The 18,352-nt window shown below is 42.5% G+C and overlaps 1 protein-coding gene across 1 annotated transcript in view; it reads left to right on the top strand.

The window, feature by feature from the left end:
- Positions 1–9,766, top strand: part of LOC101358192 (cytochrome P450 2B4-like) — a 41,473-nt gene extending 31,707 nt beyond the window's left edge. The window contains exons 8-12 of the mRNA XM_023742757.1: positions 425–601; positions 1,050–1,187; positions 2,528–2,746; positions 2,881–3,022; positions 9,585–9,766. Coding sequence (XP_023598525.1) covers positions 425–601; positions 1,050–1,187; positions 2,528–2,746; positions 2,881–3,022; positions 9,585–9,766 — 858 coding nt within the window. The remainder of the gene's footprint in view (positions 1–424; positions 602–1,049; positions 1,188–2,527; positions 2,747–2,880; positions 3,023–9,584) is intronic.
- Positions 9,767–18,352: the final 8,586 nt, after the last annotated feature.

An 18,352-nucleotide genomic window follows, 5' to 3' on the forward strand; every position in this document is an offset into this window, starting at 1 on the left:
AAGAGAAAAATATGAGGATTACAGATCAATGGAGACAAAGAATCAGAGTGAGGGGCTCAGATCAATGGACTGATCAACTGATCAATAATAGACAGATGAAAGAACACACCCATTGTAAGGAAGAGGGAGAGAGAAAGAGAGGGAAGACAAAGATGTAGAAGGACATGAAGAGACAGAGCCAGACCGCAGATACAAAGAGCTGGAGTCAAAAGGTAGAGGCTAAATGAGAGACAGATCTCTATCTCTAAATCTCTGTATTCTCTCTCTCTGGTCTATCTCTATCTCTATATCTCTGTATCATCTCTCTCTGGAGAGAGAGAGATTCCTCGCGGAGGTGTTAGGAATGAGGAGGGCCGCCCTTTCCCTGTGACCCACTAGCTCAGCCTCAGGTGGACCTCACATCACAGCCACTCCTTTCTCTCAGGTGCTCGAGCTCTCCCGGGACTTCCTGAAGCGCTTTCCTGGCCCACACCGGCAAATCTACAAAAACACGCAGGAAGTCAACGCCTTCATCGACCTCAGCCTGGAGAAGCACCGCGAAACCCTGGACCCCAGCGCTCCCCGGGACTTCATCAATACCTACCTGCTCCGCCTGGACAAAGTGGGATCCGGGAGAGAGGGAGGGAAGGGGAGGAGAAGGTGGGAGGTGAGAAGTGAGGGGAAAGGAAAAGAGTGGGAGTGTGTGGAGGGGGAGACTCAAGAACAGAGGTTGCTGAGGGGAGAAGAGCAAAGGGGAGGAGGGGAAATGCGGAAGGGAAAGAGATGGAGATGAAATGTAGAAGGTAGGGAGGAGAAACTGAGATGGAAATGAAGAGAAAGAGAGGTTGGGAGACAAGATCAACTTGCCAAAAGGATGGAAAGATAGAAACAGAGCAAGACAAAGAGAAAAGAGACTGAGAGAGACACGGACAGAGACTGCTGGACACATAACACAAAGCAAAGGGGGCCAGACAGTAGGAGAGGCCCAGAAACAGGTGGAGGGCGCCCAGAGACGTGTGTGCGGTGAGGTACCAGCCTCCATTGACTTGAGTCCTGCCCTCCCGCCCCAGGAGAATTCCAACCCGGACACCGAGTTCCGTCTCCAGAACCTCATCCTCACTGAGCTCTCGCTCTTCTTCGCTGGCCCTGAGATCACCAGCACCACTCTCCGCTACGGATGTCTGCTCATGCTCAAATACCTCCACATCGCAGGTGGACAGAGCAGGGACAGACGATCCCAGAGCGATCTTCTGACCTCTCATTGGGCTGCAGAAATGGAACTAGGGGTCCTGTGTGGATAACTGAAGCAGCGCTGGTTTCTGACCTTAGGGGCGCTGTGGCTTTGGAATAGTTTCCAAGTAAACCATCCCTCGGAAACGCTGTTGGTGTAGTGGATAAGGGCTATGGCTGCTGGCTAAAAGATCGGCAGTTCAAATCCACCAGCCACTCCTTGGAAACTCTATGGGGCAGTTCTACTATGTCCTATAGGGTGCTATGAGTCGTACTCGCTGGCAACGGGTTTTTTGTTTGTTTGTTTGTCTTTTTAAGCCAGCCCTGTTAATTGATGGATAATCTACCGATCTCTTGTCTCAGTGGTTTCATCCTCAGTCACTTATAGATCGACTCATCCATTCATCTACGAATTATGTTTTATTCCTTAATCATTCCATCAATCATTCTTTCATTTCATCTTCCATCCATCCATCCATTATTTCATTTATCCACTTAATAAGTCACTAATTTATTTATTCATGCATTCGTTAATTTATTAATCTATCATTCAACCCACCCATTCATTTATTTGTTTATATACCCATTTATTCACTAATTTATTCATTTATTCCTCCATTAATGGATCCATCCATTGATTCTTCTGAGTTATTCATTCATTGGGTTCATTGTTTTATTTGTCTATGGATCTTTTATTAATCACGAGTTATTAATTGATCTATTGATTGATACATGAATATATAATCCATTTATTGGCTTGTTCACTCATCAGTCTTTCCAATCATGAATAAATTCATCCACAGATTGATTGATTGATGTATTTATTCACTTATTTATTTGACTATTCAATAATTAATCTGTTCATCTGTTCCACTGTTATACCCCTGAGGACCTTGGACAGTGCCTCACATATAATACACATGCAATAAATATTAGTTGGTTTTCTACTAATCTTAGAGGGAGAATTTTTACAAAAAGCTCTTCTACAGATAATCTTGATTCCACAAGAATATTTACCCACAAGGGAAAGTCAATAGTGATTTCCTTTTAGATTGAAGACATGCCTATGTGTATGTGTGCATGTGTGTATGTGTGTGTGTATACTTGTGCATGTGAGGAGAGAATCCATAATTTCTTCCCTCCTCCGCCCTCTCTCCAGCTGATTGCTCTGAGGGATGTCAATGCTCTAACCCTTTACTGTAGATTTTCTCTGGTTTATTGACCCATAGAAAGCAGTGTCCCCACTGAAATGCCTCTTTGAAATGCCTGCTTCAATGAAGTGAATCAGGGATTCACTGGTCCCTTCTTCGGTACACAGAAAGTCCATGAGGAGATTGATGATGTAATTGGCTCACATCGCCCTCCTGCTCTCGAGGACGGAGCCAAAATGCCATACACCGATGCAGTCATCCACGAGATTCAGAGATTCGCAGACCTTCTCCCCGTTAGCTTGCCCCACACGGTCACCAAAGACACTCACTTCCGAGGGCACACCATCCCCAAGGCGAAACCAACTGGGTTCCTGAATCTCTCCTGTGTGGGCATCCTGGGTTCTCTTAATCACAACACTTGATCACTTCTATGACTATGGTTCCCTTCTTGTTGTTTTTCTTGGGTGGGGACACAGGGGTAGTGAAATCTTTGGATCAGTTTCTCCTGCCCCTCCCTCAGGGCACTGAGGTAGTCCCCATCCTGAGCACTGCTCTCTACGACCCACATTACTTTGAAAAACCAGGTGACTTCAACCCTGACCACTTTCTGGATGCCAATGGGGCTCTGAAGAAGAATGAAGCTTTTATGCCCTTCTCCATAGGTAAGATGGACCCCGCTCCTTTCCCCAGACACCAGAGTGCAGGTTCCATCCTTTTTTCTAGATAAACAATGATAGGCCATTTACTGAACACCTATTAGATGCTAGTTACCTGCATTATCCCATTCCATTTTCACTACAATCTTAGAGGGAGCTTGGGATATGAGATTGTGTCCCAAAGACACACACATCTTGGTAAGCAAGACTCTGAGCAAGTATTTTAACCTCTCCCTGGGTGATGAAAATGGTTAGCATTTGGCTGCTAACCAAAAGGTTGGAGGATTGAGTCCACCCAAAGGCATCTCAGAAGAAAGGTCTGGAGATCTACTTCCGAAAAATGCTCCAATGAAAACCCTACGGAGCAGTTTTACTGTGACACACATGAGGTCACCATGAATTAGAGATGACTTGGTGACAACTGTTTTTTTTAAACCTCAGTGTATATATTTGCTCCAAAACATATCTGTTGATCACAATTCTAAACCCAATGCTCTATTAGATACTGAATATAATGCATGAGACAAGTCATGTAGACAGACAAAATCCTCACTCCTGGAAATTCACAGTCCAGCTGCAGGCTTTGGCAGCACAAAGCAGGAAATACTGACTAATCTTAGGGGCCCGTAAGGGAAAGCTTGTCTAAGGAACTGGCATCTAAACTAAAACCTCATAGGCGAATATTAGTCAACCACTGAAAGAATGTTCCAGGCAGAGAGAACAGCGAGGGTCTGAAGGTGGAAATGGCATGGTATGTTTGAGAAACTATAAGAAATCCAGTGGGCCTAACGTATAGTTTACAGGATGGGATTAGGGCAAAGAGCTCAGCTGGGCAGCATTTTGAAGGCTGGGGGAGGAATAAGGATTTATTCAGTGGGCACTGGGGAGACTGGGAAGAGGCTGACAGGCTCTGATTTGTCTCTGACCCCATCCACTCTTTGACCCCATCCAGTGAAAATCCCAATGCCCAGGGTTGTTATCCTTTGGGAGAAAGGAAGACCCCAGAAACAAGTCCCCAGTTTTGACTTTCATCAGAGACTTCAGTGGCCCAGACCCTGGCCCTGCCTAGTGCCAATGGCCTCCCTTCATTTCATCTTAAATGAAAGTCAGACAACATATTGGGAGGTGGGATGAGGGTCGATCTCTCCATCCAATAGTCCTATCCTAAGTTTATAGAGAGACAGAGATGTAGAGGAATAAAGTTAAAAACAGATTGGGGATGGAGCAATAAGGAGAGTGAGAAACAGAGAGGGACAAAGAGAGACACATGATGAGAGAGACAGACACAGACAAGGTGAGAGAGTGGCAGAAAGAGGCAGAGATAGAAAAATACAAAGAATGAATGTGAAACAATAGACTTTGAGGGCAATGAATGAGAGAGCTAGAGAAGGAGGAAGGGGAGGAGGGAAGAGGAGAAAGAGGTGCAAGCAGAGTAAGAGAAACAGAATTAGAGCTACAGAGAAAGAAGAGAATGACATAGTAGAGAGAGAAACAGTGAACAAGAGACAGGAGACCTTCAGAGGGAGATGAAAAGAGAGACAGAGTGAATCTGATAGAAGCAGGGAGCTCAACAAATGGGAGAAGAGAGCAGAAAGAGTGAACAGAAACAGATAAACAGTCCTGACATGTATAGATGAAGGAAAAGACAGAGAGTCAGACTGCCACGGGCAGAAATAAAATAACTGGAGCCAAAGCGTGTTAAGAAGGAGCCAGTAGGACAGCCCCAGGGATGGGAAGGGCACGTTGGGAGGGAGGCAGCAGGCATTAGCCTGTCAGCTTGTCCTGGGAAGAGTTGGGTCACAGAACCAGTTACAGAAGAACCAGCCCGAGACTCGCCCTGAGCATTTCTAGGCTCCCACCTCTTTTAAGAATTGGCCAGAAAGATGTGGATCCTTCCCTAGATTACCATGCAGGCATAATTTTCCAAGAATTTGAAAGGCCTTGGAAATTCCTAGAAATCTATTCTTTTTTGTTGTTGTTGTTTGTTTTACTCAATCGTACTTTACTCGTTAAACATTGCAGTAAAGAAAATACATGATACTTTAACCTCTGCTCAATATATTGATATGAAATTCATCCTACAGCTCTGTTGACTTTTAGTGTTCTTCCTCTGTGATTTCTTAAGATCACTATTATTTGGGATTTCTGGTAAATTTTATTTTTTTTTACAGAGCAAATTAGTTTCTCATTAAACAATTAATACACATATTGTTTTGTGACATTGGTTGCCAACACCACATGTCAACACTCTCCCCTTCTTGACCTAGAGTTCCCCATTATCAGCTTTCCTGTCCCCTCCTGCCTTGTCCTCCTTGTCCCTGGGCTGGTCTGCCCATTTAGTCTCATTTTGTTTTATGGACCTGTATAATTTTGGCTGAAGGGTGAACCTCAGGAGTGGCTTCGGTACTGAGTTAAAAGGGTGTCGGGGAGTCATACTCTTAGGATTTCTCCAGTCTCTGTCAGACCAGTAAGTCTGGTCTTTTTTTGTGAGTTAGAATTTTGTTGTATTTTTTTCTCCAACTCCGTCCAGGACCCTCTATAGTGATTCCTGTCAGAGCAGTCAGTGGTGGTAGCTGGGCACCATTTAGTTGTGCTGGACTCAGTCTGGTGAAGGCTGTGGTAGTTGTGGTCCATTAGTCCTTTGGACTAATCTTTCCTTTGTGTCTTTGGTTTTCTTCATTCTCCCTTGCTCCAGATGGGTTGGGACCAGTGGAATATCTTAGATGGCCACTCATAAGCTTTTAAGACCCTAGACACTACTCACCAAAGTAGGAAGTAGAACATGATCTTTAGAAACTATGCCAATTGAGCTAGATATCCCTCGAAACTATGGTCCCCAAGCCTCAGCCCAGTAATTCGGTCCCTCAGGGAGTTTGGATGTGTCTATAAGGCTTCCATGACCTTACCTTAGTCAAGTTGTGCTGACTTCTCGAGTATTATGTACTGGCTTATCCTTCACCAAAGTTACCACTAATCTACTGTCTAGTCAGTGTTTTTCCATCTCCACCTCTCCCCTCCCTAGTAATCATCAAAGATTGTTTCTTGTCACCTTTTCATGAGTTTTTATAGCGGTAGTCTCATACAGTATTTGTCCTTTTGTGATTGACTTATTTTCACTCAACATAATGCCCTGCAGATTCATCCATGTTGTGAGATGTTTCGCAGATTCATCATTGTGCTTTATCATGGCATAGTATTCCATTGTGTGTGTGTATCATCGTTTATTCATCCATTCATCTGTTGATGGGCAGTTAGGTTGTTTCCATCTTTTTCCTATTATGAATAATGCTGCAATGAACATGAGTATGTATACGTCTATCCATGTGAAGGCTCTTATTTCTCTAGGGTATATTCCTAGGAGTGGAATTGCTGGATCATATGGTATTTCTATTTCTACCTTTTTAAGAAAGTGCCATATAATTTTCCAAAATGGTTGTACGATTTTGCATTCCCACCAGCAGTGCATAAGAGTTCCAATCTCCCTGCAGAGTCTCCAAGATTTGTTATTTTCTGTTTTTTGGGTTTTTTTTTTATTAATGCCAGTATTGTTGGGGTGAGATGGTATCACATTGTAGTTCTGATCTGCATTTCTCTAATGGCTAGTGATCCCAAGCATTTCCTCATTGTCTGTTAGCTGCCTGAATGTCTTCTTTGGTGAAGTGTCTGTACATATTCTCTGCCCATTTTTTAATTGGATTATTTGCCTTTTTGTTGTAGAGGTGTTGGATGTTCCCATAGATTTTAGAGATTAGACCTTTGTCAGATATGTCATAGCCAAAATTTTTTTTCCCATCTTTAGCTTCTCTTTTCACTGTTTTGGTGAAATCTTTTGATGAGTAGAAGTGTTTAATTTTTAGAAGATCCCAGTTATCTAGCTTATCTTCTGGAGTTTATGTATTGTTAGTTATGGTTTGTATCGTGTTAATGCTGTGTATTACGGCCTATAGGGCTGACCCTATCTTTTCTCCTATGATCTTTATAGTTTTTGGTTTTATATTTAGATCTTTAATTCATTTTGAATTATTTTTAGTGTATGGCGTGAGGCATGGGTCCTGTTTCATTTTTTTAAAGGTGAACACCCAGTTTTGCCAGCACAGTTTGGCTTTTCCCATTCAATGGACTTCGGGCCTTTGTTGAAGATCAAGTGACCACAGGTGGATGGATTTACATCTGGATTTTCAATTCTGTTCCATTGGTCAATATGTCTGCCATTGTACCACTACCAGGCTGTTTTGACTACCATAGCTGTATAGTAGGTTCTGAGATCAGGTGGTAAGAGGCCTCCTACTTTATTCTTCTTCTTCAATAGTGTTTTACTTATCTGGGGCCTCTTTCCTTTCCATATAAAGTTAATGATTAGTTTTTCCATATCATTAAAAAATGCTGTTGGTATTAGGATCGGTATTGCATTGTATTTGTAGATTGCTTTGGGTAGAATTGACACTTTCACAATGTTGAGTCTACCTATTCATGAGCATGGTATGTTTTTTCATTTATCTAGGTCTCTTTTGGTTTCTTGCAGTAGTGTTTTGTAGTTTTCTTTAGCCTTTATCGAATGCCTTTTCTGTGTCGATAGAGATGATCATGTGATTCTTTTGTTTTATTTATTGGGAGATTATGTTGATTGATTTTCTAATGTGGAACCATCCTTGCATACCAGATATGAATACCCCTTGGTTGGCGTGTATTGTTTGATGATGCTGAATTCTATTGGCTAGAATTTTGTTGAGAATTTTTGCATCTATATTCATGAAAGATATTGATCTGTAATTTTCTTTTCTTTTCTTTTTCTGGTGTCTTTGCCTGGTTTTGGTATCAGGATTATGCTAGCTTCACAGAATGAATTTGGAAGTCTCCCTTCCTTTGCTATGTTCTGAAATTTTTTGAGTAGTACTGATGCAAGCCTTCCTCTGAATGTTTGGGAGAACTCTCCAGTGAAGTCGTCTGGGCCAGGGTTTTTTCGCTGTTGTTGGGAGTTTTATTTTATTACTTTTACAATCTCTTCTCTTGTTATGGGTCTGTTCAGAATTTTGACATCAGTTTGTGTTAATTTAGATAGGTAGTGTGTTTCTAGAAACTTGTCCATTTCCTCTAGATTTTCAAATTTTTTAGAGTATAATTTCTCATACTACTCAGTTATGATCCTTTTTATTTCAGTTGGGTCTGTTTTAATGTCCCCCATTTCATTTCTTATTTGCATTATTTGCATCTTCTCCTGTTTTTCTTATGTCAATTTGGCCAACGGCTTGTTGATTTTCTTGATCCTTTCAAAGAACCAACTTTTGGTTTTGTTGATTCTTTCCATTGTTTTTCTATTCTCTATTTCATTTATTTCTGGTATGATCTTTATTATTTCCTTTCTTCGGGTGGCTGTGGGCTTCTTTTGCTAATCTCTTTCTATTTGTTTGAGTTGTATAGCTAATGTTTTGATTTTGTTCCTTTACTCTTTTTTGATGTGTGCATCTATTGGTATAAATTGACCTCTGAGCACTGCCTTTGCTGTGTCCCAAAGGTTTTGGTATGATGTGTTTTCATTCTCATTTGTTTCTAGGAAATTTTTCATTCCCTCTTTTATTTCTTCTATTACCCAGTGTTTTTTAAGCAAGGTGTTATTCACTTTAAATGTATATGATTTTTTTTCCTTGTTGGAAACTCATTCTTGATATGACCTTTTAAAGGTGGTCAGTTTGCAAATTAAGAATCCCATAAGTAAAGGGAGAGAGCCACTCTGTTTCTCTGCCTTCATTTTCTGGCTCCCTTTGTTCTTACTTCTCTCCAAACCCCTAGTTTATAACCTAATGGAGGTTCCTTACCTCTCTGAGAGTCCAACGGAAGCCATGGACCCCTTCTTCATGTGCATCACCACCATTCACCCCAAAATTTTATATACAATTTGGGGTTTTTCAGAATTCTTGGAGTCCGTGAGTCTCAGGCTGAGAAAAGAAGACAGACATAGGTACACACACAATGCCAAAGACACCCACAACACACCATACCTACTGCCCCCATAAACTCAGAGGCACACACAAAGTGGTAGTTATACCTCTAGGGTCCTTGATATGGGTGAGGTGCTAGTCTAAGTAATTTTATAAACGTTAATTTCTTCCTTTAACCTTACGACAGCCCTATGAGGTAGGTAACATTATTTCCATTTTAGAAATGAAGAATATTGAACATGTTAAGTCAGAAGTACACACACTTCTACACATGTGGAGCACTACACGCATACACATACACACACACACACAAACACACACACACAGAGCCAGAACTGGGTCCTCACCTTCTCTGGGACCACTGACCTCTTTGGGAATCTTATAGAAGCTACAACTTTCTCCTGGAAAGATGAACATGGCACATCCACTCAAAGATTTGCCTCCAGTTTCAAAGGGCTCAGGAACCCTCAAAAGTCCACCAGAACCACAGATGAAAGGCTAACTCCATGCAAATCTCTAGCAATGGATATAGGTGTCTGGGCTTTTGTATGTGACAGAACAAAGGATTCCCCACTGAATGTGCACCTGCCGCATGCCTACATTGGTGATCTCTCCCACCTCTGTGCCCACAGGGAAATGCATTTGTCTTGGTGAAGGCATCCCCCAGAGCGAATTGTTCCTTTTCTTCACCACTGTCCTCCAGAACTTCTCTTTGGCCAGACCTGCGGCCCCCAAGGACATCGACATTACACCTCAGGAGAGTGGTGTGATCAAACTGCCCCCTGTGTACCAGATCCACTTCCTGCCCCGCTGAAGGGGCACGGGAAGGATTCAAAAGATTCCAGGGTCATCCAGGGTCCCTACCTCTACAGAGAGTGGCCCCTGACTCCCTCCAAGTCTTCTTGCCTCTGAGAGACCTGCTACAAGCCAGGATCCTTCCCACTCCTTGGTTGCCACTTCCATTGGAAAGTTCTTTCTGCAGTCTCACCTCCTTCCATCGCCCTTCAGTTTTTCTAAAGACCCAAGGAGATCTTTTCCTTTCCCTTGAAATAGAATTCCAGAAGTTGGAAGCAACCTCAAAGACAATCCAACCCCTTCCTTGGTGTAGCTAAGGAAACGAGGGGTACAAGGGGGAAACTTGGCTCAGGATCTCTGTGCATTTGTGTCTCTCAGGCCACCGCTCATGCTGAGTGACTTCTCCCTTTGCACAGGACAGCTGCAGCCTCCATTTGTCAACTCCTGTGCTCCATGAGCTGTGCTAAAGGGCTCTGCATACATGAACTCACTCCAATCCTCCTCCCAATAGCCCCGTGTGGTGGGTGAGAGGACCATGCTCATTTTACAGATGAGTAAACAGAGGCCAGGGAATGGCATCAGTTGTCCAAGAGCACATCACTAGTTAGCAGAGAAGCAAAATTCACAGGCTGCTTGTCTGGCTCTAGAACCCATACTCTCTTCTGCAGCATCTTCAACTGGGAATCATCCTCTATCATCCTCATTCTTAGCTGCCTCTGCCTACTTGTTCTCTCCATGAAAGGGCTTCCTCAGCCCATGCCCCTTGCACTGTGATTCTGGCACACTGTCCTCTCTGATGCTCCCTTCAAATCCCCTGAGATTCAAATAAACATCCAAAGCCTGACAGGCCGGAGCCAGGTGGTGATCCACATCATTTGGGTGTGACTAATTTATTGTCAGATCCCCAGGGACCTGAGACAACCTCTCCCTCACCTCAGTGCTGTTACCTTGTTCATCCCTGTACTCTCAACACCTGCAGAAATGCATGACATAAGACAGGTGTTCAAAATATTTGCTGAGGAATGAATGAATGAATCAATGAATGAATGAATGGCTAAATCAGTCTCCCACAAACCCAAAATGGAGCTAGACCTCCCATCAGACCTTGTCTCCTTCTCCATATCTCACTCTCTTCTGATGCCCAAAATAAACTCCTATCTCCCCGTGGGCACAGGATACTCTATTCAGCTTGCCAGTCAGGCTTGATCCCTCATGTTACCATGCCATCCTCTGACAAAACTGTCTGTGCACACTCATGTGTAACTCTCCCCAGTCCCCCAGCTCTCACCTCACATCTTTTCCAACTCCTCCTCCAGGCAGCCCACCTCCTCCTGGATACACTCTTCCACGCTCTGCTTCCCCAAGCCCAGGTCTGCAAGAGTGGACCGAGCAAACCTCCTCAGAGTCCTCCATCACTCACCCTGGCTGAAGGTAATGCCTGCAGGGATGGGTCCAGCGTTAGAGCAGGTAGAACTTTCCTGTCTGGGCCTCCAGAGGGGGTCACACTGATAAGGAACTAAAATCAGGAGAGGAGTAAGGTGGAAGTGGGCAAGAAAAGCGTGTCTGTGAACCCTGAGGTAAGCTCAGTGAAGTGCAGTGTGCCAGAGCCTGGGAGGGAGGCGGAGTGGTGGTCTCGGTCAGCAGTGGACAGCAGGGGCCAGACTTTGAGGATCTGGTGAGTCTGGACTATGTCCTGAGGGCAATGGGAGGCCCTGGAGGGCATTTAGAAAAAGCAGGGACATGACTGGGTGTGCATCTCAAGACTATTCAGGTCAATGTCTTTCCCAGTTCACCTTATTTTGAGCAGTTGAAGGATATTTTAGACAATTTCTCTTAAATGCCCACTTTCAGAGTCCTAGTAAGTCCTGAGGAGTCCCAGGGTGGTGCAAACAGTTGAAACACTCAGCTGCTGACTGAAAGATTGGAGGTTCAAGTTCACCCAGAGGTACCTCAGAAGAAAGGCCTGGTTATCTTCTTCTGAAAAATCAACCACTGAAAACCTTATGGAGCACAGCTCTACTCTGACACACATGGGGCTGCCGTGAGTCAGTCTTGCCAAGGGCAACCCTTTTTTTTTTTTTGTAATGGACCCACAACTAGATCTTGTTATATAGTATGGTTATGAGGAAGAACATATATTATATTACTATATCACGAATTTAGCTTGTTGTTGGTGTTGTTGTTAGGTACCATCGGAATGGTTCCCACTCATATCAACCCTGTGTACAACAGAACGAACCACTGCCCCATCCTGCACCATCCTCACAATCATTGTTATGCTTGAGCCCATTGTTGCAGCCACTGGGTCAATACATCTCATTGGAGGTCTTCCTCTTTTTTGCTGACCCGCTACTTTACCAAGCATGATGTTCTTCTCTGGGGAATGATCTCTCCTGATAACATGTCCAAAGTATGTGAGATGTAATCTCACCATCCTTTCTCCTAAGGAGCATTCTGGCTGTATTTCTTCCAAGACAGATCTGTTCCTTATTTTGGCAGTCCATGGTATATTCAATATTCTTCACCAACACCACAATTCAAAGGTGCCAATTCTCCATTGATCTTCCTTATTAATTGTCCAGTTGTGGTATTCATATGATGCGATTGAAAACGTCATGGCTTGGGGCAGGTGCACCTTAGTCTTCAAGGTGACATCTTTGCTTTTAAATACTTTAAAACAGGTCTTTTGCAGAAGATGTGCCCAATGCAATACGTCTTTTTATTTCTTGACTGCTGCTTCCACGGGTGTTGATCAGTAATTGCTGGGGCTGGAAAAAACACCCGACATCAGTCCCAGATCACATAGCAAAGCAGGAGCCAGATCCTGGCGTGAGGGAAGTCCATGGTGGCACCTCTCCAAGGTTAAGAAAGTGCAGGTTCCATCCCTTAAAGACATAAAGATTGTCTTTCACCTCCTGGGTCAGAGGAGCACGGAATGAGGCTGGGACTGACAACTTTGACTTTCAGACCTTTGCCTCACCCCTCCTTCATTTGTTGGCTTGGCACTACTCAAAGTGAGAAGAAACAGCTACAGGCATCTATTAATAATAGGAACGTGGAATGTACAAAGTATGAATCTAGGAAAATAGTCAAAAATGAAATGAAACACATAAAGATCTATATCCTAGGTATTAGTGAGCTGAAACGGACTGGTATTGGCCATTTTGAATCAATCATATGGTCTACTATGCCAGGAACGGCAAACTGAAGAGAAACGGCGTTGCACTCACTGTCGAAAAGAGCATTTCCAGATCTATCCTGAAGTACAACCCTATCGGTGATAACATAACATCCTTATGCCTACAATGAAGACCAGTTAATATGACTATTATTCAAATTTACTCACCAGCCACTAATGCCAAAGATGAGGAAATTGAAGATTTTTACCAACTTTTGCAGTCTAAAATTGATAAAACATGCAATCAAGATGCATTGAGAATTACTGGTGATTGGAAAGTGAAAGTTGGAAACAAAGAAGAAGGATCGATAGTTGAAAAATATGGCCTTGGTGATAGAAATGACTCCAGAGACAACAGAATTTTGCCAATGACTTATTCATTGTAAATACCTTTTCTCAACAACATAAATGGCGACTCTACCCATGGTCCTCAGCAGATGGATAACACAGGAACAAAATTGACTATATTTGTGGAAAGAGACAATGGAAAAGCTCGATATCATCTGTCAGAACAAGGCCAGGGGCCAACTATGGACCAGACTATCAATTGCTCATAGGCAAGTTCAAGTTGAAGCTGAAAAAATTTAAAACAAGTACATTAAAGCCAAAGGACAACCTTGAGTATATCCTACCTGACTTTGAAGACCATCTCAAGAATAGATTTGATGCATTGAACACTAATGACAGAAGAGCAGAAGAGTTGTGGGAAGACATCAAGGACATCATACTTGAAGAAAGCAAAAGGTGATTAAAGACAAGCAAGAAAGAAAAGACCAAAATGAATGTCAAAAGATACTCTGAAACTTGCTCTTGAACGTAGAGTAGCTAAAGCGAATGAAAGAAATGATGAAGTAAAAGAGCTGAACAGCAGATTTCAAAGGCAGCTCTAGAAGACAAAGTAAAGTATTACAATGAAATGTGCAAAGACCTGGAGTTAGAAAACCAAAAAGGAAGAACATGCTCAGCATTTCTCAAGCTGAAAGAACTGAAGAAAAAATTCAAGCTTCAAGTTGCAATTTTGAAGGAGTCTATGGGCAAAGTATTGAATGACACAGGAAGCATCAAAAGCAGATGGAAGAAATACACAGAGTCACTGTACCAGAAAGAATTGGTCAACATTCAACCATTTCAGGAAGTAGCATGTGATCAAGAACTGATGGTACTGAAGGAAAAAGTCTAAGATGCTCTGGAGGCATTGACGAATAACTAGTCTCCAGGAACTGACAGAATACCAACTGAAATGTTTCAACAAAACGATGCAGCACTGGAGGTGCTCACTCATCTATGCAAAGAAATTTAGAAGACAGCTATCTGGCCAACTGACTGGAAGAGATCCATATTTGTACCTATTCCAAAGAAAGGTGATCCAACAGAATTTGGAAATTGTCGAACAATATCATTAATATCATACACAAGTAAAATTTTGCTGAAGATCATTCAAAAGTGGCTGCCGCAGTTTATCAACAGGGTACTGCCAGAAATTCAAGCTGGATTCAGAAAAGCATATGGAATGAGAGATATCATTACTGATTCAGATAGATCTTCGCTAAAACCGAAGGATGTTTACCTGTGTTTTATTAACTATGCAAAGGCATTCGACTGTGTGGATCATAACAAACTACTGATAACATTGCGAAGAGTGGGAATTCCAGAACACTTCATTGTGCTCAAGAGGAACATGACATGTACTTAGACCAAAAGGCAGTCATTCGGACAGAACAAGGGGATATTGTGTGGTTTAAAGTCAGGAAAAGTGTGGGTCAGGGTTGTATCCTTTCCCCATACCTATTCAATCTGTATGATGAGCAAATAATCTGAGAAACTGGACTATATGAAGAAGAACACGGCATTAGGACTGGAGGAAGACTCATTAACAACCTGCGATATGTAGATGACACAACCTTGCTTGGGGAAAGTGAAGAGGACTTGAAGCACCTACTGATGAAGATCCAAGGCCACGGCACTCAATATGGATTACACCTCAACACAAAGAAAACAAAAGTCCTCACAACTGGACCAATAAGCAACGTCATGATAAACGGAGAAAAGATTGAAGTTATCAAGGATTTCATTTTACTTGGACCCACAATTGACACCCATGGAAGCAGCAGTCAGGAAATCAAATGATGCATTGCATTGGGTAGATCTGCTGCAAAAGTGTTAAAAAGCAAAGGTGCCACTTTAGGGACAAAGGTGCACCTGACCCAAACCATGGTGTTCTCAATCACCTCATATGCATGGGAAAGCTGGACAGTGAATAAGGAAGACCAAAGAATTGATGCCTTTGAATTGTGTTGGCAAAGAATATTGAATATACCATGGACTGCCAAAAGAATGAAAAAATCTTTCTTAGAAGTACAGCCAGAATGCTCCTTAGAAAGGAGGATAGTTAGACTTCATCTCAGGTAATTTGGACATGTTATCAGGAGGCACCAGTCCCTGGAGAAGGATATCATGCTTGGTAAAGTAGAAGGTCAGCTAAAAAGAGGAAGATCCTCGGTGAGATTGACACAGTGGCTGCAACAATGGGCTCAAGCATAACGATTGTGAGGATGGTGCAGGACCAGGCAGTGTTTCATTCTGTTGTACATAATGTCACTACGGATCGGAACTGACTCGACGGCACACAACAACACAACAAAAATGAAAGGGTAAGGCGACAGAGAAACCAGGTTACTGGAAACAAAACATCCAGAACAAAATGAATGAGAATGAGACGGGGGGATTGACCAGACCGGGGAGGGTGGAAGAAGCAAATGGCCCTGTTTGCTTAACGCTTCCTTGTAAGCTGTTTTTCAGACAGACCAGTTTGATCCAGTATCTTGGGCATGCTCATTGCACCAGGGGACGACCAACCGGTGACCTTTTTCTAGAGACATGAGTCCCCAACAGACTCAAACCAATGTCTTGGAGAACTGCACATGTGCAACATCCCAGAATAAGTGACCACCAGCTGACCCAACAGCTTTAGCGATGGGTTCCATCTTGAATTACCTCTTGCCCGTGCACCTAACACACCCTTTTCCAGAAACCCACACCCCTTTCATGAATAAAGATGAAACTATTTCCCACCTAGAAACTTTTATAAGCCTTATAAACCCTTTGTTCGGAGAGACAAAGGCTAGCATTGCTTTGTCCCTCTTTGTCTCCACTTGCCAGCTACTTTTGCTCAATAAAGCTTTGTTTGTGCAGAAAACTTGAGCCTCTTCTAGTCAGTCTTGGTCAGTAGAAGGCAAGAACCTCATAGGGGCTGCCCAGGCTGGGCAGAAGAACCCGGCAACAAGAACACTGACACATTGTGAAAAATGTAACCAATGTCACTGAACAATTTGTGTAGTAATTGTTAAATGGGAGCCTAATTTGCTGAGTAAACTTTCACCGAAAACTCAATAAAATATTATTTTTAAAAGAATCAGATGCTATCTGCCCAGGTTTCTTTGTTCTCTGCTACTATGGTTTCTTTCTTCTGTTTCAAGGATCTGAATAGTGGAGACTCCTCTCAGTGTAGGAGGGGTATGCAAAAAAGTTTCATGTCAGGGGAGGGAGGATGGACAGGTATTACTTAAGAGGTATGGAGTTTCTCTTTAGAGGAATGAAAAATATTTGAGAATGGATAGTGGCGATGGTTGTACATCATGGTGATTGTGATGAATGTCACTGGATTGTACACTTAATAATGGTTAAAATGACGAATGTTTTGTTACGTATATTTTACCACAATTTAAGATATAAAACAAGAATAATACAAGCACACTTTCACATATAAAAGCCATCAGTTTCGAAGAAGTCAGCCTCATATGTGCCTCTAGCACTGCCTTTTAGCAGCACAACAGAGCTGTGGGGCTAGACCTTTACTGGTCCCTCAGCTGAAGGGACAGGGTGAAGAGTGAACCCCTGCAGCTGGCCAGTGTCTTTGTGTCTCTGCCTCACTCTTTTGCTCTCCTGTTCACTCCCTCTCTGTGACTCTTGCCCCTTCCCTTTCTCTGTCTCCCTCTCTACACTTTATCCCCTTATCTATCTCTTGGTTTCTCTCCCTCTCTTGATTTCTTCATATTTCCTCCTCTGTCTCTCATCATTTCTTTTTTTCATACTAAGTCTTTAAAATCTGATGAGTATGTACTGGTTGAATGGACACAGGGAACCCCAGGTGGAAAGGGGGAGTGTGCTGTCACATTCTGGGGACTGCAAATAATGCCACAAAACAATAAGTGTATAAATTTTTAAATGAGAAATTTAAAATTTAAAAAAATCCAACATTCTTAGCCAGCAACAAAAATAAAGTAGTAACCAGCCCAGGGGCAAGGACAAGAAGGCAGGAGGGGACAGAAAAGCTGGTAAGGGGAACCTAAGGTCAAGAAGGGGAGAGTGTTGACACATGATGGGGTTGGCAACCAATGTCACATACAATATGTCTATTAATTGTTTAATGAGAAACTAGTTTCCTCTGTAAACCTTCATCCAAAGCACAATATAAAAAAGAAAAAGAAAAAAAATCGTCTATATGAGTCCATACAGTTGACAACTAAAAAGTAAAAAAAAAATCTGCTGTGTATCTTACTCTTATACCTACTGAAAACCAGTTGCCATTGAGTCAATTCTGACTCATGGCAACACTATGTGCGTCAGACTAGAACTGTGCCCCATAGGGTTTTCTGTGGCTGATTTTTCGGAAGTAGGTTGCAGGCCTTTCTTCTGAAGTACCTCTGGGTGGACTGGAACCATCAACCTTTTGGTCAGCAGCTGAGTGAGTTAACCATTTGTACCATCCAGGGACTTCATTTACACTTATGTTGTTGCTGTTAATTGCCGTCAAGTTGACTCTGACTCATGGCAACCCCAGGTGTTACACAGAAAGTAGTACTGTTCCAAAGGGTTTTCTTGACTGTAACCTAAATGGAAGCAGTTCACCAGACTTCTACACTTATAAACCAAAAACCAAACCCATTGCCGATGAGTCAATTCCGACTCATAGTGACCCTATAGGACAGAGTAGAACTGCCCCATAGGGTTTCCAAGGAGCGCCTGGTGGATTCAAACTGCCATCCTTTTGGTTAGCAGCCATAACTCTTAACCAGTACACCACCAGGGTTTCCTTTATACTTATAGCATCTCTAAATCAGGATATCAAAATTTTCTTAGGAAATATTTGCTCTGTATTTAGATTTCATAAAATTTACCACTGAAAAAGTAGATTCACATATCCAAGTTGTTCCAAACATACTCAAAAGTTTTCTGATAACTGAATCAATCATCAACTTTTACATTAAAACTTATCTAAATTAAAATTTTTAATTAGTTGCACTAGCCACATTTCATGTGTTTACTAGTCACAGGTGGCAAGCAGCTACCATATTGGACAACACAGTTCTACCTTGCTGTGTGACCTTGAGTAAACTCTCAACATCTCTGTGCTTCACTCTCCCCATC

This window comes from Trichechus manatus, unplaced genomic scaffold (assembly GCF_000243295.1).
Source record: "Trichechus manatus latirostris isolate Lorelei unplaced genomic scaffold, TriManLat1.0 scaffold00216, whole genome shotgun sequence".
In the NCBI taxonomy this organism is placed as follows: domain Eukaryota; kingdom Metazoa; phylum Chordata; class Mammalia; order Sirenia; family Trichechidae; genus Trichechus; species Trichechus manatus.